The sequence below is a fragment of the Sminthopsis crassicaudata genome, chromosome 2 (genome assembly GCF_048593235.1).
Source record: "Sminthopsis crassicaudata isolate SCR6 chromosome 2, ASM4859323v1, whole genome shotgun sequence".
Classification (NCBI taxonomy): domain Eukaryota; kingdom Metazoa; phylum Chordata; class Mammalia; order Dasyuromorphia; family Dasyuridae; genus Sminthopsis; species Sminthopsis crassicaudata.
In genome coordinates, this window is record NC_133618.1 from 406,389,791 (window position 1) to 406,413,873 (window position 24,083).

The 24,083-nt window shown below is 35.2% G+C and overlaps 1 protein-coding gene across 1 annotated transcript in view; it reads right to left on the bottom strand.

The window, feature by feature from the left end:
• Positions 1 to 216: 216 nt before the first annotated feature.
• Positions 217 to 24,083, bottom strand: part of LOC141556935 (uncharacterized) — a 29,581-nt gene continuing 5,714 nt past the window's right edge. Inside the window, exons 2-7 of the mRNA XM_074291906.1 lie at positions 23,139 to 23,477; positions 22,045 to 22,524; positions 4,508 to 4,545; positions 3,237 to 3,330; positions 1,546 to 1,585; positions 217 to 422 (exon numbers count right to left, since the gene is read on the bottom strand). Coding sequence (XP_074148007.1) covers positions 335 to 422; positions 1,546 to 1,585; positions 3,237 to 3,330; positions 4,508 to 4,545; positions 22,045 to 22,524; positions 23,139 to 23,477 — 1,079 coding nt within the window. The 3' untranslated portion in view covers positions 217 to 334. The remainder of the gene's footprint in view (positions 423 to 1,545; positions 1,586 to 3,236; positions 3,331 to 4,507; positions 4,546 to 22,044; positions 22,525 to 23,138; positions 23,478 to 24,083) is intronic.

Genomic DNA, 24,083 nt, shown 5'->3' on the forward strand with positions numbered 1-24,083 from the left:
CAGCCTTATATAAAGTCAGTTACTACAACTACTTTCTCCTTACAGCATATACTTCATGTTTCCAAAGAAAAATGAGTATAGATCATCAGATCTAGGGAGCTCATGTTCTGTCCCTCCCAGACCAAATAACATATAAGTTTTTAAAAACCATGTTCTTATAACCTGTCCTTGAAATGTTATGAGCAAGTAGAAATACTGGAAGGAAAAGTATAAATACTTTGAAATAATTGATGTTCATTTAATTCTGGTATGTTTTTTAAAGTGTACTTAAATCAATTTATTGCCAGTCATATATATCACACATACACATTCATATTTCTCCAAATGAAAGCTATCAGAGGTTGAAAAGTCCTTCTTCATCTTCTTCTGTCCTACGAGGTGGGGTGCTAAATGTATTGTTAATTTCTCCAGCATTATTTTGCCTATAAAGAGAAATAGAGATTGTTTATGAAACAGATGGGCACAAAATAGAATGTCTATCTATGACAATTCTATAAATTTCAAGCTGGAAGTCTAACCTCCCTCATGTAGTCTAATCCTTTCCATTTGCAAACAAATACCAGGCCTGCTAGATGGGGAGCTGTATGAGGGGCTACTCGATAGCGTAGTAGATAGAGTGCTGAGCCTGGAGTCAGAAAGACCTGAATATAAACCTGATCTCAGATACTTAATAGCTGTGTGACTCTGGGAAAATTTTTGTTTGCTTTAATTTGCTGGAGAAGGAATGACAAAGCACTCCACTATCTTTGCCAAAAAAATTTATAGAGCCTGTATTGCTATACTATATTGCATGGGATAACAAAGATTTGGACAACAAAAACTCTAGACTAAAGAAGGAAATTCTTTCCTTAGTCCATAATCTTGACCTATGTATTTACAGAGAGAAGACTGAAAGTCTGTATTGACAGAACATAAAGTATTCATCTGAACATGAATGCAAAGAATCTGAACAAGTGGTGGTAGAATCTTTATTTCTAATTGGTCCTTGGGGACTGGACTTCATTGGACTTGGAAATGCCCTTCACCAATATGGATAACACTTTCTCCACAATTTCTAATCTTAAGAGGGTTAACTAGAATCCTAAGAATGTAAGTGATTTGCACAAGGTCTCACAGCCAGAATAATTCAGAGACAGAGAGAAAAATTCAGGTATTCTTGCCTTTAAGGTTAGTTTCTCCAGCCAATGGCCTGGATATCTGTTGACAATTTACAAAATACCCTGTTCTCTCAAATAGCTTCAGAAGGGGAGAGGTGGCCAGCACCTCCTTTATATTATATTTTAAGTACTGTTCAGATCAAACTTTAGTTGTAAAGAGGCAGAAGAGCAAAATCCAAGGATTGGAATTCTATTTTCACCCAACTCTAGAGTGGCCCATCATTTCCAGTGTGCAGCTGGAAGCTGAAAGACAAGGCAGGCCCATTTGCAACTAGTCAGAGGATAAGGAGCCATTAAGCTATTGAGCTTAATGAGTCTAATCATCACTAACAACTCCTGTAGTCATTACCACACACACATCAGCAGAGCAGCAGGCAGGATAGATTACCTTTTGTGTGCATCTGAATAATTCTTTCTTATGATTTTACCTAGAAACAAATCAAGGTTACAATATGAAATGTGGATAAGCAAGAAAGTCAATTTCAGTGAAAATCTCAAAGTAATACTGGACTTTGAGAGGAAAGAACACAAACTTAACAGCTATCAGATTGGCCCTTGAGGGTGGGGAAAGGGAGAAGGGATAGAGAAACAATGCATAAAAGCATTATTAGTTCTTGGAAGACAGACTCCCAGAGACATATTTATCTGACACCCTGTTTTAAAGCATCACTGTACTTCCACAGGCCTACTCTAATAGCTGAGCTCAAATACCCACAGATTTCAAATAATAGTCATTTTTTTACTATAATATCTCTAACAATGAAAACATCTAACCAAGTATGTGTGTATAGTCTAACCCAAAATAGTTCAATATTTTCTTTCTTATCATCCATGAATGACTTAGAGATTTTCAGCAATACAATGATCCAAGATAGTTCCAAAGAACTCATAAGAAAAATTTGCTTTCCATATTTTGGAGGTGGGGATGAGAAAGGGAGGGGAAAAATTTGGAACTCAAATTTTTAAAATTTATGTTAAAAGTTTTCCTTACATGTAACTTTAAAAATGCTATTAAACATTATTTTTTCTTTCTTAGTTATATACGACAATGTAATACATGACAGTGTAATGAAATAAACCAAGCAACATTTACAGATATTTTTCTTATAACCAAATTAAATAAGTACTTGCTTTATCTCCTTCCCTCAAAACTTAAACTCATTTTATCCAGTGAATCTCAAGTGACCAACCATGCTCTTTTCAACATATAGAAAGGGAAGCCATTTACTATACATAGCTTGAAGTCTGAAAATTTGATTCAGAAATCCCTTATTATTGATGGACAAGCCACCTGGTATTGTGAAAAAAACAGGCTGGGCATACTATCAGGAAAAGATGAGTTCAAATCTCAGGTCAGAGGGCTTACTATGGGCAAATCATTTAACCTCTCCTTGCATCAAGTTCTTCATCTTTAACATGGGGTTCATAATGTGCCCACTTTGCTGTGTTTTTGTGAGGAACAAATAAAATAATATATGAAAAGTATTCTGCAGCTTAAATCACTATATAAATGGCAGCTGTTATTGCTGTTATTGTTAGAGGGCCAGACTGTTTAACAGATAATATTGTCAATTCACCAAAAGGAAAGGCAGAGTTTGGGTTGACTTTGAGGGTAAACTTCAGATGTTAACTAGTATGATTTGAGGGTTGAAAACCATCCATTTTATATCTTCTACCTGTGAGCCATATTTTGTAAAAAAAAAAAAATTCTATATTGAAAGACTCATTCCCCTGGGTTTAATGCTATTCTCCCTCTCTAGAATTAGCTAAAATGCAAATACTCTCTGGAAATCTCCATAATCATAGTGTGAGTAAGTCTATTGGATTCCTTTTCTACCTAATAAGAAAATAGATAGGGTAAGAGTATAGATAATCTTGGTGGGGGCAATAGGAAGCTAAAAAGAGCAAAAAGATCAGAAAGAAGACAAGGTACTCAGCCAAGACTGTCTACCTATATTTTCAGCTCTGTTTAGATATGGATATAGCTAGGGTAATGATCATAAAATTATTCACTCATTTCTTTCACAAAGGTCTATTGAATGTTTAGCATATGTACTATGAAGACCTTGTCTTCCTTACCTCTCAAAATAAAAGCCAGTAGCATCAGGAGGATAACAAACCCCACCAATGGGACAATGATCATCAGCAGTTCAGGATCTCCAAAAGCTGTTACCTAGAGAGACACAGGAAAGCAGAATAGCTAATACTCTCCCTAATAGTCTCTAAGTTTTCCCTGCCTCCTTTCTAGTCAGTAAGGGCACTTACTGTTGGACAGCTGAAAAGTCATGAGCTTTACTGTGCTCAGAACCCAGTGACAATGATTTGCCCTTTGTCACCCTACTTTATGTTTGAGAATCTTTCTTAAAACCTGAGGCAAAAGCTCTCTAAAACCTGAACTCTTTTGTCATCCCATCATAGGATTCCTAAAATTTCATCCAGGATATTCTGGTATTAGAAAACAGATTCAGGAGTCTACATCTTCTACATTCCTGATTTTCCATTGTTCCATCCCCACACTCTCATCTCTAATCCCCAACTGCTAGTGAATGCCTCCTCCAAAAAAAATCTTGTATTTATATACTTTTTCTTTAACTTAGAGTTATTTGTTGTCTGGTCTTAATTAAATAAAACTTACTAGAAGCCAAGAAATATCTTGTTTTGTCATAGGTAAATAAGCATGTATTAAGCATCTAATATGTATCAAGCATTGTATTCAAGATAGAAAGAAAGGGGGAAAATAGTCTCTATTCTCAAGGAACTCATAGTCTAATGAGGGAAAGAATATGGAAAAAAAAGGTTAATGTCAAAGGGAAGAAACTAAGATTAATGAGAACAGGGGAAGGCTTTATGCAGAAGATGAGACTTTAATAGAGACTGGAAGGGAGCCAGAACACTCTGAAGATCTCTAGCATCCACCACCACCACTACAACTGAGATTTACCATTTTCCACCAAGACTTTCTTTCCTGAAGACTAGCTAATTGTTTTGGTCTGGGCCTCCACATCTGTGTGCTAACATTGAGGCTGGCTTAAGCTTCTAAAGAAAAAGTTAGAACTGAATAGGAATTTCTAGCAGGTGACAAGCATTCTGGACTTGATAGACTTGAAAGTCATGACAAACTTAAAGCCAGATTTGGCTTGATTTTTTTTGGACCAGACCTAAGCTTTCATAGGTATGGATAACTCCTAACTCCTTCTATCAGTGCAGGTTGGCACCTGCTCTGTGTGGCTTTAAAAAATATATGGGAAATCTTAACTGAGTCGCTTTTGTTTTGGCAGGGGAGAGTTTGTAGTGGTAGTGGTAGTATAACATTTAATTAAAATCACAAAGCCCATGATGGATTGCTTTACCTTTTCGAATTCAGAATCATTTTGCTGAAAACTTGTTTCTGATGGCCAGGGGAGAAAAAAAAAGAAAGAAAAAAGAGAAGAGAATGGTTATATTTCCCATGATAGTAAAATATAAGTTTCTGAGATATCACAAAAGTTTTCAAACCTGTCAGGAAATTCAGGCAGCATATTTAATTTTTTTTCTTTAATTCACCTTTTTCCTCTCATCTTTACTGGTTATCAGTAAGCATGTATTTTTATATACTCAATTCCAGAACTAATCTGCTATCCATCATTACTTTATGGATAAATTGAAACTTTGGGAGATGGAGTGGATTTGTCTAAGGTTTCTTCAGACCATAGTACTGCAAATGGGCTTTTTATCAAGGAAAGGGAAAGATCAGAATGGAATAAGAAACCAAAAGGGAAATTCAACGTATCTTAATATCCCGCAACTAAGTTTTTCTCTCTTCTATGATCCCTAGGAGCCGGAAATTGTAGGTAAGACTCGAAAATTCCTGTCCCTGCTCAGTTAGAATCCTGTTTGATTACAATCATTTCAGAAGGATGAGCCTGAAATTGAAACCATCAAAGAGAAAAGCCAGCCAGGGTAACTTTTATCAGGGCTAATATGTGCTTTAAATTGGAAATGTCTAATGCGAAAAGCATTGCCCCACAAATGCAACCAGTCCCCAGTGACATCAAATTATTCCCATTTTTTCTTCAGATAATAATAAAATCCCAGGGAAAAAGCTACTGGGAAATAAGGTTCCCTATATTATAGCAACAAGAAAATGCAAATTATGGGACTTTATCCTTTAGTCTGAAAAAAAGCAACCAGTTTTTGAGTGACAATCAGAAATTCTTTCAGCTCTTTCTATTGCTTCCCCTGGTTATTAAAAGATAGGATTTGAAGTTAGAAGAAAGATTAGAGATCATTTACTCTAACCCCCTCATTTTACAGAAAAGGAAATTGAGATCCAAAAATCCTAAATAGTTTTCTTAGGGTCATTTAAGCTACCAAACAACAAAACTGACATTGTGGGATAATAGAGGAGAGAACTGGTTTCAGAATGAGGGACATTTAAATTTGATCTTACTTCAGACAATTCTTAACTACATGACCCTATGTGAGCAAGTTACTTAAATTCTCTGGGTCTCAGTTTCTCATTTGAACAAAGAAAGGGGTTAGAGTCTATGATTTTTGAAGTCTCTTCCAGTTCTAAATACAAGTAATAAATGCAAATCATTCTGATGCCAGGATCCAATGTACTTCCCATTATACCATACAAATTATTTTTTTTTAATTTACTGGTTCCTTCTATTTAGACATTGCCTAAGTTTCTTTCTGTAAATCCCCTTGTCCCTCCCATAATTGAAAAAAAAAAGAAAAGAAGAGAAAAATCAGCAAAAGTAATTATTACATCCAAGAAATTAGAAAATATATATAATATTCCATACCCATGAACTGCTCACCTCTCTAAATGAGGAAAGGAGTATGCCACATAAATTCTAATAGGCTCTATCTAGGACAAGTCAAGATTTGTTTCCTCTTCTGGAAACTAAAGTGGACTAGATACACTGAATTCTATCCTACTTCTAACAATCTAAGATGATATACACTGTAAAGTTAAAAATTTGAAACTCAACTTTGGCCTAGACACAAAATAATCTCTGAATAAAATAAGCTTCTCAAGCATTACTACAGAGACATTTAAAGTGGTAACCAGATGATGAGTATGAGAGTATGAGAAATATTAACTTCAAGAACAAAACCACAGAATGAATGCATTCTCAGAAAGATCCCATGAGTCAACTCATACCAACCTACATCAAGGAAATAATACATGCACTTGAAGGGGAGTTGTGATTATTAGTCTCTTAGACCTAGAGCTGGAAAATATTCAGAAGTCATCTATTCCACCTCCCTCAATTTACAAATTTGGAAACTGAGTTTCAGGTTAAGTGGCTTACCCAAGGTCACTTAGATGGTAAACATTTGAGCAAGATTTGAACCCAGACATTCTGAGTTAAGAGTCATTATCTTTGCACTGTCACAAATAGTATAGGTTACCCACTTATGTGTAAATAATTATGAACAATAATTTGTCATAATTAAGACACAACCTACTAGTCTGGAAGAAAGAAATTGAAGTCCATAAATCATAGTCCAATTCACTTTTAGAATATGGAATACTAAGACAGAACAGAATCCTAAAATAGAAAATAGAATTCTAATATTAAAAAGGAATCTCCAGAGACTATCTGATCAATCCCTCCTTATCTTCAAGAAGACCCACCCCCCAAACAGAGCAGAAAATATCTGTTTGGCATTCAAAGTCTTTCATGACCTAATCTTTATTACGGTTCTAGTCTTTTTATATCTAATTTCCCAACATGTACTCTGATCTACTGACACTGTCCTATTGGTGATTCCACAAACAACACTCCATCTCTCAACTCTAGACATTTTCTCTGGTTGTCCCCCATTCCTTAAATGTTCTCCTTCCTCAGCTTCTACTGACTTCTCTAGCTTCCTTTGTGTCTCAAATAAATCTTTTACTGGAAACCTTCACCTTATTTCCAATGCCTTCAGACAGTTAATTATTTCTTACTTATACTGAATATAACTCATTTTATATATATATTTGTTTGCATGTTGTTCAACCAGTGAATCATAAATTCATTGAGGGCAGGAAATGTCTCTTGCCTCTTTTTGTACCCACAGTACCCATTTACCAAAGTGCCTGGCACATAGTAAGTGCTTAAATGTTTATTGGTTGAAAACAATTGTGGAAATAGAATTCTTCTTTGCCCCCAAAAGACTCTTTATATTATAATGAACCTGTCTATATAAGCCTGTCACTCTTACCCTTTCATATCCATATTGTTGAGTTGTTTGGGTGATTAGAAAAAATGTGTGGAGGAGTGATTATTAAACTTTTTTTAAAAAATCATTGAGTATTTAAATTCATGGAACTAGTGAGATTCAGGAAAGGATCAGGTCCAAATAAAATACCTTCAAATTGGCTTTATTATTAAACATCCTATTTTGTTGTGTTGGCAGGTAATCATAGCCACAGGCAGCTGGACTTAACAGTTTAGAACTCGGAAGGGACCTCAGAGATCGAGTAATCAAATTCCTTTATTTTACAGAGGACGAAACTGAGGAGAAAAATTGAGTCACCTCCAAGTGCCTGGGGTTACATGGTGGGTTGAGTTTCAGTCTTACTGCTAGGACCAGTCATTGCTTTTTACCTTCTCTCAACAATTGCTGACAATGGCTACTGGCTGACTCTTAGTTTTCTATTAAACCACCTACATTTTGCACGCAAAATTTGTTTTGGAACAAGTCATTTCAGTGATACAATCAGAACACAGAGCTACAATGAAAATAGTTGACTCTTCAAAACATTTTCTCAACTAAGTCAAATCTGTTTCATTGTCTCCCTGTCCTATCCTGACCCCTGCTGGATAATCTATGATAGGATTTTGATTTAAACAAACAAACAAAAAAAAGGAGAGGTGGGAAAAGTGCCATTTAATCAATTATAAGGTACTGCAGATGGAAAGGTTTGGAGATCATTTAGCCTAGTCTAGCCTCTTTATTTTATAAATGGGAGAATTGAAGCCCAGCAACAGGAAATGATTTTCCAATTGTCCCATACAAAATCAATGACATATATTGATGGATCCTGGTTTCTAGTCAAGGCTTTTCTGTGAAACACTGCAGTACATTATGGGCAGCTAGGCAGTGCAGTAGGTAAGGTGTCAGCCTAAAGTCACGGATATTCATTTTTGTGAGTTCAAATCTAACCTCAGATATTAACTAGCTGTGTGACCCTAGGCAAATCATCTAACCCTGTTTGCCTCACTTTCCTAATCTGTAAAAGGAACTAGAGAAGGAAAAGGCAAACCACTCCAGTATCTTTGCCAAGAAAACACCAAATGAACAACAACCAGTATTTCATAGAATTACAGCAGCAGTAGACACTATTTAGTATACCTCTGGCCCATTCACTTAACCACTCTCAGTCTCAGTTTTCTAATCTGTAAACAAGGACAGAAATAGCATCTACTTTGCATGGTTGTTGCAAGTCAAATGATAACATATTTAAAGTGCTTTTAAAACTTCAAAGTACAATATGCAAAGCAACAATAGTTAGAGAGCATTTTAGTAAGAGAAAACTGAGGACCAGAGGGGTTAAGCAACTTGTCCAAATAGTGAGTAGCTAGTCTGGAATCAGAACAGGACTTCCTCATCAAGCTAGCAAAAAAGTATTTTCTGAGCAAATATTATGTTCAAAGAACAAGTTCTATTGTTCTAAAAAGGTTGCAAAAAGATAATAAGTGAGAGATCTAGGATGTGAAGCCAGGTTTTCCGATGTCAAACCTGAGGCTTGTTCTTCAGCAGGAAGAAAGAAAAAGGAGGAGGAGGAAGAAGAGGAAAAGAAGGAAGAGGAGGAGGAGAAGGAGGAAGAAAAGGAAGAGAAGGAGGAGGAAGGGGAGGGAGAAGGGAAAGGGAGGGAAAGGAGAAGGAATGAGAAGAGAGGGAATGGGAGGGAAAGGAGAGGGAAGAAGGGGAGGAAGTAGAGGAGAAAGGAGAAAAAGGAGAAGAGGAGGATCATCTTTCCTGCCCTTGTGGATCTTAGAGTTTATGAAGGAAATAGCCTGCAAATGCCACAGAATGATAGATCTCATACCTATCAGGATTCTCAAGAGCATCTTGACTAATTCTCTGTCTTCAAGCTCCTCATTTTACAGGCCAGGCAGCTGAGAAGGCCAGAGAAATTCAATAACTTATCCCAGATTACAATAGCTAAAAATAAGTGAGCCAGAGGATCAGAAACTTTCTCCTTTGTGTGTGTGTATGGGGAATGGAAGGGGACGGGGGTTGTGTGTGTGTGCGTGCACACTCTTCTCTGTGTGTGTCTCTGTGTCTCTCTGTATGTCTCTTTCTCTCTGACTCTCTCTCTCTCTCTCTCTCTCTCTCTCTCTCTCTCTCTCTTTCTCTCTCTCTCTGTCTGTCTCTTTCTGTGTCTCTGGCTCTTTTCTCTCTCGATCTCTCTTGATCTCTCTTTTTCTCTCTTTTTTTTCTTTGTCTCTGTGCCTCTGTCTCTCTGCTTCTGTCTATTACTCTGTATCTGGGTCTGTGTATGTCTGTCTGTCTGTCTCCCTGTATGTGTTTCTGTCTCTTCTCTCTATCTCTATGTCTCTCTGTATCTGTTTCTCTACCTCTTTGTCTCTCTGTCTTTCTGCCTCTCTGCCTCTGTCCACTTCTGTTTTTCTGTCTCTGTCTCTGTCTGTCTCTGTCTCTGTCTGTCCGTCTGTCTTTCTTTTCCCTCTTCTCTCTCTCTCTCTCTCTCTCTCTCTCTCTCTCTCTCTCTCTCTCTCTCTCTCTCTCTCTCTCTCTCTCTCTCTCTGTCTCTCTCTCTCTCTTTCCCCTCTCTCTTCTCTTTCTCCCCTCTCTCCCTTCTCTCCCCTCTCTCCCATCTCTCTCCCCTCTCTCCCATCTCTCTCTTCATTCTTTGTCTCAGCATTCTCACTAGCTACCATCTCATAAAACAGAATGAAGTAGTATAGAATTTATAGTCAACTTGGTGAGAGACCCAAATAAGCCAGATTATTCCTAAAACATTTAGGACAAAAATGGAAAAACAGAGCTCTCCTCCCCCCCAAAAAAAAAAACAAGCATCTGCCAATATTACCACAATAAAATATTTTCCCCAATAATAACAGTGGAACTATTATATTTGAATTCTAGAACTAAGGCCCCCAAGTGTGCTTCATGAGGAAGTAGGAATGATACTAATGAAAACAAAGATGCTAAATTGCTAGTTATCAAAAATAAAAATGTCACAAGCAAAGGAACCAAATCTAAATGTGCATATAGAAATATTAGCTCTTGCCAGAGACTATGTGATATTGAGAATATCAAGGGATCAGTTTCAAAGATTCCTGAAATACACAAGGATATGAAAGCTTTGGGGAAAATTATAGACGTTATTATTGTGTTTAAAAAACAAATCAGGAAAACAACAATAACAGCTAACCCATATATTCCTTTCTTATTTCTACAAAATCTTCATGAGAATAATTTACACATGAAACAACATTCTTGAGAAAGATTCAAGAAGCCTGATTCTCATAAATGATATTCTTCACAGACCAAATCTTTACTGTGACAAATTTTCATTAAAAAGTTCAGCAAATTCAAGATCCTACTGTGCCTATTTATTCATCATAAAGAAACATTTTTAAAAAGAAACATTTAACTTGGTATAGAAAGGAACGGCATGAATGGGACTTCAACAAGTTGTCTGCCATCCAAATGTTAAAATTATACAAGATTTTGGGGTTTGGGGTTTATTTGGGGGAGGGATATAATACATATAACTTGAATGATTCTCTAATTATTAATATCAAGCAAGATAAAAAGCACAGAAACTCATGCACCACAAAAACATTTGCAACTATCATGGAAGTTGTTAAGCAGAATGTGAATGGAATAGAAATTCCCATAAATTGTGAAGCCCTCCAGCTTTCATTGGCTAATGGCATTTTGGCATGATGATAATCTCTCAAAAGAATTCAGCCAAACTATTCACACACAGAAAGCCAAATGGACAAAGAAAATCAACATGAACAAGACATAAAATAAATGGTACCTCATAAAAGACTGCCTTTGAAATTAATTAAAGTCTGTTTCATTCTTAGATTTCAAGTGAAAACAAAAATCTTTCTGCTGACTTCTGTCTTCTTTCTACCTATCTTTCACCTAGAAGAATTATTCTTCTTAAAATATCATGCTCTCTATAAAATTATTCACTGAAATACTATTTTCCAAAATTATATTTTGTCTTTTAAAAAGCAGTCAAATATAGTAGAAAAACAACAGGAGATTAGGGTCTAGGAGTCCTATAATCTGCCTTCTTTTCTCCCTCCTTCCCCCAAATCCCTAAATGATCCTTTTCCATCCAGGAAGGACTAATATATTTGGCATTCTGAGGCCTAGACTGCTATCCAGATTTACAAAAAGTCAGGATGCAAGAAGGAAAAGCAAATTTCCTGAAACTGTCCCTCAGAGACCAAGAAAAGGCTGTGGTAAGTATCTTCGGGAAAAGATGGATGATATTACAGGCAGTGTTCATTTTATCCAATTTTGCTGAATTGATCAAGAAGTCTTTATCCTTCTGTTTATGTCCATTTAAATTGGAAATCAGTCTTCAGTTTGAATTAATGCCAATGACAGGATAATGATTCATTTGGGGACCTAAGTCAAAATCTTTTTGAAGCTAATCAGACAATCTGTCCTCAGACAGGAAGTCCTATAGTCTTGTCTGAGCCACTTCATCCTATTTAGAAAATCATAGAGATATGACATTCTTTTCTTCTCAGTATCAAAGTCTTTCCTCAGTAGCAATGGAAGCCTTTGGGGAGCCATCAAGAGCCTACTTTCATGCAAGAAATTATGTTCTCATGCACTGAAAGTCTGACTATAGTTCCTTAAACATCTGACTTGCTACTCATAAGGCATTTAAGATGGTAAGGAAAATTGGTTCAGAAGATATTTTTCCACCAGCGATGAACATCCAAATATATTCACAAGTCTCCTGGGATGATGAAAAACTTAAAAAAACTGTCTCTTACAAAGCTTTCTAGAGTTATAGAAAGGAATTGATTATACAGTTAGAGGACTTGGTTTTGAATTTTACCTGGGTCACTATGGGGATTATATATGACCTTGGCCAGGTCACAACATATCTGGATCTTCATTTTGTCATATATCAAATAAGGAAGTTGAACTACTTGGCCTCCAAGGTTTCTTTCAATCCTATGATTTCTAAGGGCCCTTCTAGCTATAAATTTATGAGATTATGATCTTAAGTGATATGAAATAGACAAAAACAATGGGCTTTTCCCAAAGACTGATAACCAAGAGATACACATACCTACAGATGGTCCAAGGAATAATTTTCAGGGGCACAACAAACACTAGTACATCCACACCTTCTTGCCAAGTTACTGCTACTGCTTGGATGCCCACATTAACACTTACCCTCCCCATACTACTTTCCAGAGTCAATGTATTCAGATTTCTAATAGACAAAAACTTGATATCATGGACTAGACCAGAGGAGCTAAATACAGAATCTGGATGTTGCAACAATCCCAAATGTGGCCTGAACCAGAGTAAAGCTGAGAGAGAAATATTTAACACAATAAATAAAAATACTATTAATATGTCAATTTCTACATTAAGATGTAGCTTTCAGGAATCTTTATATATGTATGGTTTAGTGATCCATTTCTTATTTCAGCTTAACATCACTGGTCTGGAATCTCTGTCTACAACTAACTGTATAATTATAGTCAAAGCACTACAACTCTCTGGGCCTCCATTTTACAGATGACTGTGTTCTACTGTTCAAAATCACCCACCAACCTTTAGCCTCATTTGTTTCTTCTAGTTTCAATCTGGTCCTCATGAATAATACCCAATTTCATTGAGAAGATCAAATGTGATAATAGAATAGTACTTTGGCTTATAACAAGCATTCCACCAATATTAAGTATGATTATTATTATACCAGTTTGGCTATGCTTTTTTTATCAGGGATAATACCCAAGCAAATTAGTGTCTCAGAAATAAAAAAAAACACCACACATGGTACATTTCCCACCTCAAGTCTTTCTGTGAAATCTGTGGCATAAAAATCAGAGATGCCAAAATCTCTTTAGAAGCAAAGACATTCTCTCTTTTTTCAGGAACATCTTAGATATAATTATGAGGCACTATGTCTTATTTTTGTTTCTAAGAACATATAAGTTATTGGAATAAGTTCTGAAATAGTCACAATCCTGTGACTTGCCTTGCCTTGCTAAATTTCAGTTTGTGTGTAAAATAAGGAAAGACACCTAAAGTGACCTCTCTCTGTGGATGTTGGAGGTATAAGAAAACAATGATGACCTGACTCATGCAAAGCTTGCTTTTAACAAAGGCTCCATACACACAAAATTATTTATAGCAGCATTTTTGGAAATTAAGGAGGTATCATCATTTTAAAAATGGATGAACAAATTTTGCTATAATAGGAACATAATAGGACACTACTGTGTTAAGAGAATTCATGGAGATAGTTTCAGAGAAACTTGGGAACTAGATTATGAACTAATGCAAAGTATAATGAACACAATCAGGAGAAAAAACTATGTAAGAACAATGTAAAGACAACTTAAGAACACTGGCCAGTTCAATGAAATGTTAATTCCAGAGGGCCCATGTGATAAAATATGATAATCTATACCTTAAAGAGAAATTGATCGACTCAGGGTGCAGATATAGATATATAGATATAGAATTTTTTTGGACATGGCCAATTTAGGAATTTCTTTTGTGTGACTGTATATTTTTACAAGGGTTCTTTTTTTCTTCCTTTTTAAAGAGGGGGGAATGGAAGAGAGATAAAATGGATTTTTGTTAATTGAAAAAAAAATTTGAAAAAACTTTGTCCATGCATAAAATAATAGAGATACCTAGGAGCAACATGTCTCCATAGATGCTGAGGGCATCAAAAAACCATTGTGGCATAGCCTGTGGAGAATGAGGAACTGCATCAGGACTGAAGAAAAGGGATTGGCGTCCAAACTAGGCCAGTGAAAAATGAATTCTCCAATGTAAAAGAAGGCTAAAATAGCTTAAAGATTCTTTCTTAGGGAATCTGCCTGCAAGAAGGTAAATGATAAGGGAATATATAAAGACAATAGGTCAAAATTACCAAAAATACCAAATAGAAGAAGACTAGTTAAATAACTTTCAGCACTAACAGATAAATCAACAAGAAAATAGAAGTGAAGATGGTCTCTAAAATATCTAAGTGAATCCAGCCATTCTTTAAGAGAAATTTTAAGATGAAGAAAAAATGAATGAATGAATACTCACTGAGGCAGAATACCCACAGAACTGCAGAAATATGTTTCAGAATAGTCTAATAGGAAAAAAAATAAGAATTATGAAGGCAGATTTTATGACTTGTACATCAGAAATAATAGGAAGAAAAGGAAAACTAGAATCCATAGTAGAGATTTTCTCCAAGGAAATAGAAGAAAAAAAAAAACAACTATTTTAGGAATAGCAGTGAAGAACAATCTGAGAAGAAAAGAAGCAATAATGAATGTTTAAAAGAATATATAATCTCTTTATGAGCAAAATACATTGATCTCAAATATATAAATATAACTTAAGGATCATAGGTTACCCAGAAGGACATGACAAATCAAAAAAAATCTGAATTCTGCAATGTAAGAAATCATATAAGGAAACTAGCCAGAAGTTCAGAACAAAGAAAACAAGATGCCAATCAAAATAATCCAGAGGTAACCTTAAGAAATAAAGTGATTAAATTGATCAATTCCAACAAGAAATTCTACAAATAACAAGGGGGAAAAATCTTCCTATATAAAAGAAAGGAAATATCAATAACACAAGATTAATCTGAGCCCCAAAACTACAAAAGGGAATGGAATAATATGTTCCAAAGAGCAAAAAAGTTCAAAATACAATTCAAAGTACAACCCCAGCAAATTTAACTCTAATTATCAATTTTTTTAAAAGTTCAATGAAAAAGATATATTTGAACCATTTTCTTCCCCCTCCACTATATATATGCATATATATGTGTGTGTGTGTGTATATACCTCTTTATCTATATAAATATAATATATAATTATATATTTCATATAGATAGATAGATAAATCTGAAAACATTCATAGAGAACAGAAACATAAGAAAAATAAATATAGCTATCAATAAAAGTGCAACTAACAAAACAAATTATCGTAGAAAAAATGAAAAAATTAAAAAATAGAAAAAGAGGCTAAAAGAGTTAATAATAATAGGAACAGCAAAGCAACAGCATAGGAACTATTAAGTGATTTCTCTCTAAAACTACACATGGAGATAAAGATGAACCTGGAACTTAGTACTGTTGATGAAATAGGCCTAAAATGTCATGGAGACCCTTTTCACAGTTGAAACAACTTAAGTTTTATTTTGGTTTTGGTGGGACTAAACTACAAAATGGGAAAACACCTAAAAAGATAGAAGAAAGAAATGAGGTAGAAAGAAGTGTCTGAGGTATTTTAATTAAACCAAGATAAACCATTAAATAAAATTAACTTCTATAGTCTCTTAGGAAGAAGAGTGGCTAGGAAGATGAGTAGGATGCCAAAGGAAAGGATTGAAACAGGACAAAAGAAAGGGGAAATTTCAATTCAGTTGTAATAAGGCATATCACTAATGACTACTCCCTGAAGAAGAAAGAATATGGGAACCTTATGATGGGTATAATTTGCAGAGATTCAGTGCTTTAAAAGACCACTCTCTCTGAAAAAGTTATGCTTCCATAGATAACATTTTGCTTCAAAAGGCAAATCAGAAATCATGGTGGCAAATAACATCCAGAAGAGTGAAAGAACATGGACCCACAGAAGGGATTTTTATGATAAATAGGAAAGAAAATGATCATGGAGAAGACAGGGAATAAAAATGAACTGCAAGAAATTAAATATGGACCCACACTTAACACCATATACCAAGATAAGATCAAAATGGGTCCATGATTTAGGCATAAAGAATGAGATCATAAATAGATTAGAGGAACAGAGAATAGTCTACTATCAGACCTGTGGAGGAGGAAGGAATTTATGACCAGAGGAGAATTAGAGATCATTATTGATCACAAAATAGAAGATTTTGATTACATCAAACTAAAAAGATTTTGTACAAACAATACTAATGCAAACAAGATTAGAAGGGAAGTAACAAATTGGGAAAATATTTTTAAAAGGAAAGGTTCTGACAAAGGTCTCATTTCCAAAATATATAGAGAACTGACCCTGATTTATAGGAAACTAAACCTTCTCCAATTGATAAATGGTCAAGGGATATGAACAGACAATTCTCAGATGATGAAATTGAAACTATTTCCACTCATATGAAAGAGTGTTCCAAATCACTACTGATCAGAGAAATGCAAATTAAGACAACTCTGAGATACCACTACACACCTGTCAGATTGGCTAAGATGACAGGAACAAATAATGATGAATGTTGGAGGGGATGTGGGAAAACTGGGACACTGATACATTGTCGGTGGAGTTGTGAAAGAATCCAGCCATTCTGGAGAGCAATTTGGAACTATGCCCAAAAAGTTGTCAAACTGTGCATACCCTTTGACCCAGCATTGCTGCTATTGGGATTATATCCCAAAGAAATACTAAAGAGCGGAAAGGGACCTGTATGTGCCAAAATGTTTGTGGCAGCTCTTTTTGTTGTAGCTAGAAACTGGAAGTTGAATGGATGTCCATCAATTGGAGAATGGTTGGGTAAATTGTGGTATATGAAGGTTATGGAATAGTATTGCTCTGTAAGAAATGACCAGCAGGAGGAATACAGAGAGGCTTGGAGAGACTTACATCAACTGTTGCTGAGTGAAATGAGCAGAACCAGAAGATCACTGTACACTTCAACAACAATACTGTATGAGGATGTATTCCGATGGAAGTGGAAATCTTCAACATAAAGAAGATCCAACTCACTTCCAGTTGATCAATGATGGACAGAAATAACTATACCCAGAGAAGGAACACTGGGAAGCGAATGTAAATTGTTAGCACTACTGTCTATCTACCCAGGTTACTTATATCTTCGGAAGCTAATAATTAATGTGCAACAAAAAAATGGTACTTACACACATATATTGTATCTAGGTTATATTGTAACACATGTAAAATGTATGGGATTACCTGCCATCGGGGGGAGGGAGTGGAGGGAGGGGGGAATAATTTGGAAAAATGAATAAAAAAAATTAATTAAAAAAATGAACTGCAAAAGTCACAATACATGTAAAAATTAAGAACTATAAAAAATTAAGAACATGATACATTCAGAGAAACATGAAAAGACCATATATGAGTTAATACAAAGTGGAGTGAAAATAGAAAAGCAATAAACATAATGATTACAACAATGAAAATGGAAAGTAACACCACAAAACAAAGTATAATGTTGAAAAGTTATAGAGAATGAACTTGGTACCAAAAAAGAGATATGAAAAGATGTCCTTCTCTACAACTGCCACCACTGATCCCTCTTCATTTCTTTCTAGAAGTGTGGAATCAGAATTTTTCAATGTGTTGATTTGTTGTACTTAATTTTTATATTAAATTTATTCTTTTGTTTTTGTTTTTCTTTAAATTTATTTTTTATAAGCAATAACTCTTTGAGAATGGGAACAAATTCTGGCAAATCTAGATGACATAAAAACAAACAAAAAGAGTAAAAACTTATTTTGTGAAAAGAAAATTTGCTTCTTTCCTCTCTGTTTCAATAGAGAAAAGTCTGCCCGTCCTCATCAAATAGAAAGAAATATAACATCCCTGGACAGAAAAGGGTTAATAAGTAAGATATGAATATAAATAATCTGAAAGAAAGAATATGGCATGAGTATCTGTCCTAGTCCTTGTCCAAATGTATGTATCTGGCTCCAGGAAGAAATGTGAGAGGCATCTGTAGTGGCCTGTAATCTGTTCCCAGAGTGAATAAAGAATAAACATAAACATCAAATACATCAAGTTGGATGGGAGAAGTTCAAACTCCATGCTCTTCACAGCTACATGGAAAGTTGCTCTGAGAAGTAGACTTGTCAATTCTTTGAAAAACAGAAATTGCTTCGCCGGCAACTTGAAATATAGAAAATTGGTAGCTGAGCTCACTCATCTCAATGCTAGCATCTGGAAAGATGCAATGCCATCAGGGTAATTTTGGTGCTAAAGAACATAAGCCTGTAGTTCTAAAAACCTCACATGGGGAATGGGCTCAATAACACTACATATATACCATGAAGGACACAGCTTCCTCCAAAATAAAGAAATAAGAGGGTAGGGATTGGTGGATAGGGAAACAAAAGATAAGGGGGAAAGATAATGGAGGGATCCTTGGGCAAGGGAAGATTAAGTAACAGTAAAGCAAGTTATGGAGCAGAATTTAATTAAAAAGGCACCAGGGATAGGAAAGACATGTATGTGTACGTGAGGCGTATATGGATGGCTGGTGTATGTATCTATATATCTATATATGTATACATAAGTATATCCTAACAGTAGCTTGTTTGGGGATAGGAAGGAGATGAAAGAGGGGAAAAAAAGAATAAAATAAATAAGGAATACAGTAAAGAACCAAAGAACAATTTACAAGGAAGTAAAGAAAAAATGGATTTGTTATTATACATTTCGAATCCTTCCTGATGTTCTGCTAGGCACATGACAATGTTTTCTTTTGTTTTGCTTTATTTTGTTTTGTATTTCTTTGCTGTTTTTCTTTTTTTCTTATTCTTTTTTTTTCAAATAAAATAATTTTTTAAAAAAGAACATCAAGGAAAATGAATTATAGAAACATACTTTCCAAGACAAATGGCTCCTTTTGACTTTATCTTTTACCTCTCTGCAACTTCTAATGCAATTTATCTCTTTCTTAATACACTCTGGTCTCTCAGATGACATTTCCCTTTGCAGGTTCTCCTATTTGTCTGTTTCTGTTTTGTCCTGTCTAGTCAGCTTTCCATCTCCTCAATGTGGGTGATTTCTAAGGATCTGACCTGAGCATTCTTATATTCTTATATTCCCCTTTTCTGGCATTAGTTCTTATATCTTATTGAACATTTCAAACTGAATGTCCTATATACATCTTAAACTTAACATCTCCAAGAATGAACTCATTATTTTGCTCCCAAACCTTTCCTTCTTACTAACTTCTCTATAATTTTCAAAGGCACCAGCATACTCTAAATGTCATCCTCTTATTCCTCTTCTCCCTTTCCCTTACCACTTCCCCTATATTCAATGAGTTGCCAAATCCTGCTAATTTGCCCTTTCCTTGGACATTACTGCACACTGATTCAGGCTCTCATCGACTCAAACACGTACCTTTAACATAGCCTTCTACAATAGATTCTTCAAATATTTCCCCTCCCCAACTCATCCTCCACTCAGATGTTAAATTGATCTCCCAAAGACATGTCTAACCATTTAATACCCTTGCCTTGCAATAAACTCCAGTGACTTCCTTTTTCTCCTGGGATCAAATAGAAAAATTTTCTTTTTGACTTTTAAAGTCCTTTATAACCTGATATTTTCCTACCTTTCTAGTCTTCTTACACTTTATTCTTTTTATACATCTACAACCCAATGATATTGGCATCTGTGTTGTTCCTTATATAAGATAGAACCACCTCCTGACTGATGGCTTTTCATTGACTATTCCCCATACCTGTAATGTTCTCTCTCTTTGTCTCCCTCTTCCAAGTTCCCTATATTGCTTCAATTCTCAGCTAAAACCCCATATTTTACAAGAAGCCTTCCCTGTAACCCCTCATTGCTAGTGCTTTTCTTCTGAAATTACCTCCAATTTGCCACATATGGAACTTGATAGCACATAGTTGTTTTTATATTGTTTCCTCCATTCCATTCTCCTTAAGCATAGACTATTTTTGCCTTTCTTTGTATCCCCAAAGCTTAGCACAGTTTTTCAGTCATATTCAACTCTTTGGGGTTTTCTTGGCAAAGAAAATGAAGGGCTTTGCCATGTCCTTCTCAAGGTTATTTTATAGATAAGGAAACCAAGATAAACAGAGTTGAGTGACTTGCCCAGAGTCACATAGCTAATAAGTGTCTGAGGCCAGATTTGAATTCAGGAAAATGAGTCTTCCTGACTTTAGTCCTGGAACTCTTTCTATTTTAGTGCCCACCAACTATCTAGAACATGGTGGGTGTTTAACAAATGCTTGTTGATTTATTATTGACTTCCTGGGTGATCTTGTGTCACCAAATTGGATTGATCTGCTTTGTGCATTCATACATACATACATACAACTTTTTCTCTATTCTGATTTCCAGCTCCATATTTCCAACTCTCTCTTTTACATTATAAACCTCTATAAAGGAATGACAGAGAAAGCAGAAATTGGTTTCTTGGCCTAAAGACAAAAGCACATACCTAGTGGTGAGCTAGAATGAAAAGTTGCTCTAATGAGTGAATGATTCAATTACTTGCTTATTCTTCTCAGCCTGGTATTGGATTATATTCACAGATTCCACCTGTGCCTGTTTTCAAAGTGGAAAAAGACATTGTGGTCACAGTGGGTGCTTTATTCATAATCTAGAAAATCAAAGGGATTGCAGTAACATGCAGATAGTTATCCCTTTTCAATAATAAGTTAAAGATAGAAAGACAAGACCCTTAGCTAACCACAACTTGAGATATGGTTGAATCTGGTTTCCCATCAAATATTTTGGCAATAGATATTTAAGGACTATTTAGGGTGAAACAATTTACTAGGACAGTTAAATGATACAATAAACAAAGTGCCAGACGTGGAGTCAGGAAGATCTTAGTTCAAATATGGCCTTAAATACTTCCTAGCTGTGTGACCTTGGGTAAGTAATCATCTTTAAAATGAGCTGCAGAAGGAAATGACAAATCATGCCATTATTTTTGCCAAAAAAAAAAAAAAAAAAAACCCAAATGGGGTCACAAAAAGTCAAACAAAACTGAAAGCAACAATTCACTGATTCCAAAGAAAGTGGAGTTTGGGAAAAATTTAGTCAAGGAATGAGTAAATAGTGAACATATTGGAATAAGAAAAGTGTTTAGAATTCTGTGATTATGTGACAACCAGAATTAAAAAGGAATTATAACTTCTCAATATTAGCAAGATATTTAATATGTAGCCTAAGAGATATCTGCAGGAATATTTAGAATACACACTCACACACATACACATATATATATACATATATATATATGTATATATATATATAATGATCACAGAGCAGTACTGAAACACAAAGCAATAGATTGCACAGATATCCACAAAATATTAAAAGAATGCACAGATGTTCTCTAAAGAATAGAAATGATACTTATCAACAAGAATTTCATGGGACAATTTTTTGGTTGGTGATAATTACAAGAGTGAAAGAAAGTCTTCCCATGGATGGGATCATAGTTCCATTGAGGCAATCAAACATTTGAGTTGTATAGTCCTCTCTAAAGTAGGTTAAATCTTTTAAGAGACCTTTTGCATTGTCACCTGAACATTTTTTCAATATTCAAATAATCATAGCTTTGAAATAAATCTTCCTAAAGTTGCATAATTTAAGAACTGAATACTCCAAAAGATGGTAGAGATAAAATTTATAATCGTTCAAGAAGAACAAAGATAAAATTATGGATGATAGATATAACAGAATCTAGAGGTATTTGGGAGCATCCCTACCTTGGCTTTTGAGATATATGCTATAGAGAAAAATTATATCATCCCATAAGCTACCCCTCAATCTCTTATGTCAGAAACAAGGCTGTCTCCATAGACCATGGCACTACCACAAGATGGCTTTCTCAGATTGTTTAAAAAGAGTTTCCTCCTGGATTCTGTTCCCAAGAGTCCAAATTCAATTTAAAAGGAAGAAAGGAAAATTTCTTGTTTATGTTGTGTACCTGTAGTTCCAGGGGCAACTTCTGTCAATGGGAGAGGGCTCAATGTTGGAGTTATAACTTGATTTGAAGTTGATTTTAGAGGAAGAGTTCTTGTTGTTGATTTCAGAGTGACTGAAGTCAACTGGTGTGTCGTTATAGTTGTTAGATTAGAAATAAATGAAGTGGTTATTTGGAGACCTGTTGCGGCTGTTGTAGTTGGACAAATTGTTGTAGCCTGATGAACAGTTATATCAGGAAGAGGAGTTGTAGCCAACTGAGTGGTTGTAGCTGGCTGAGTTGTAGCCAACTGAGTGGTTGTAGTTGGCTGAGTTGTAGCCAACTGAGTGGTTGTAGCTGGCTGAGTTGTAGCCAACTGAGTGGTTGTAGCTGGCTGAGTTGTAGTCAGATGAGTAGTTGTAGGTGGCTGAATTGTAGTCAGATAAGTAGTTGTAGTTGTAGTAAGTGGTTGAGTTGTAGTCCGGTGAGTAGTTGTGGTTGGAACTGAAGTAACCAAATAAAAGACATATCTGACATCAAGTACAATCCAAGAAAAATACAGATTTTAAAATAAACACAAAACAGAGAATGTACTCAGTTAAGAATTTCACATTTCTAGTCCTAGAAGAATCCACTATGAAAAACATTCAGATTTGCATAAGCTGGCTCTGATCTCTACAGATCTAGGTGTTACTTAAGTATGTGGATTTTGCCTAATTCTCATAAACCAAGACCACTTATTTTTAGTGAACATGAAAATGTATACCTCAAGAAGCCAATCAAATTTTTTCAGAGTAGAATAATCACTATCAGTCAAATTGTGCACTTTACCCTCTATACTGTAAGTTCATATATAAGTAACTTGTTGTGGGCTTAAAAATACAGATAAACAAAATTGAAAAAATATGAAAATGAGAAAAGATTTTTCAGAAATAATTTTGTCTCAGGAAGATAAACTATGTCTATTTCGGAAGCATACTTAGATTCAGCTCTAGTCTTTACTACTGCATATATTATTTAATTTTCATCTCCCATCAATCCTAAAAAAAAAATCTCTAGCAACACTGAGCCTCATAAATCTGACAATCCCCTTTCCAAACACACAAATTTGGGCTTACCTTTCTCTAGCTGCAGAACTATTTCCTTTTTGATATCATTAAACCACCCAGGCACCTCTATCCGGCAGCAATATGTGCCACTATCACCGATATTTGTGTTTTTGATTGTCAGGGTCACATCACCTCTCCCAATATTTCCTTGAAGTTGATATTTTGAAGATTTTGACCATATCATTCGTCTTCCATCAGTCCTGACAATTTCTCCATTGCATTTGTTATTGGGACATTTATCTTTTCCCCAGCACATCACGTGATTCTGTCTATCTGTAACACTGTAGAAACAAGGCAACTGTACAGAGTGACCCAAAAACCCTGTCACAGTTTTTGATATGGCTTGGGCTACATAAAAAAAGAAAGAAAATAAAATCAAACACACAATTTCCATGTTTTGTTTTCTACTGCTCCTTCAACAGAAGTTATACACATTTTGTGTTGTTCAATTTTGTGTTGTATCCAACTCTTCATGATCCCATTTGGAGTTTTCTTGGCAAAGACACTGGAGTAGTTTGTCATTTCCTTTTCTATCTCATTTAACAAATAAGGAAACTGAGGCAGAGTTAAATGATTTGCTTACAGTCACAAAGCTAGTGTCTCAGTCTAGATTTTAACTCAGGAAAATGAGTTTTCCCGACTCCACATCTGGAACTTTATCCACTACACCACCTAACTGTCCCAGTTATACTAAATTCTTCCCTTAAAAGTGATTACATTCTTATTTTTCCTTCTTGAAGGAAATAAGTATGAATATTCTTTTTCTTTTGTTTTTTATGACTATCCCAATTCTTCCATTATATTATCAACATTAGATTGCAATAATAGTATGCTTTCCCTTTCATACTAATGCATTACTGACACCATACCCAAAAAAGGACTTAGTTGGTGACATTTTTCTAGCAATCATAATGAATTTGCACTTAATATTCCCATCCATACCTTTTTACAACT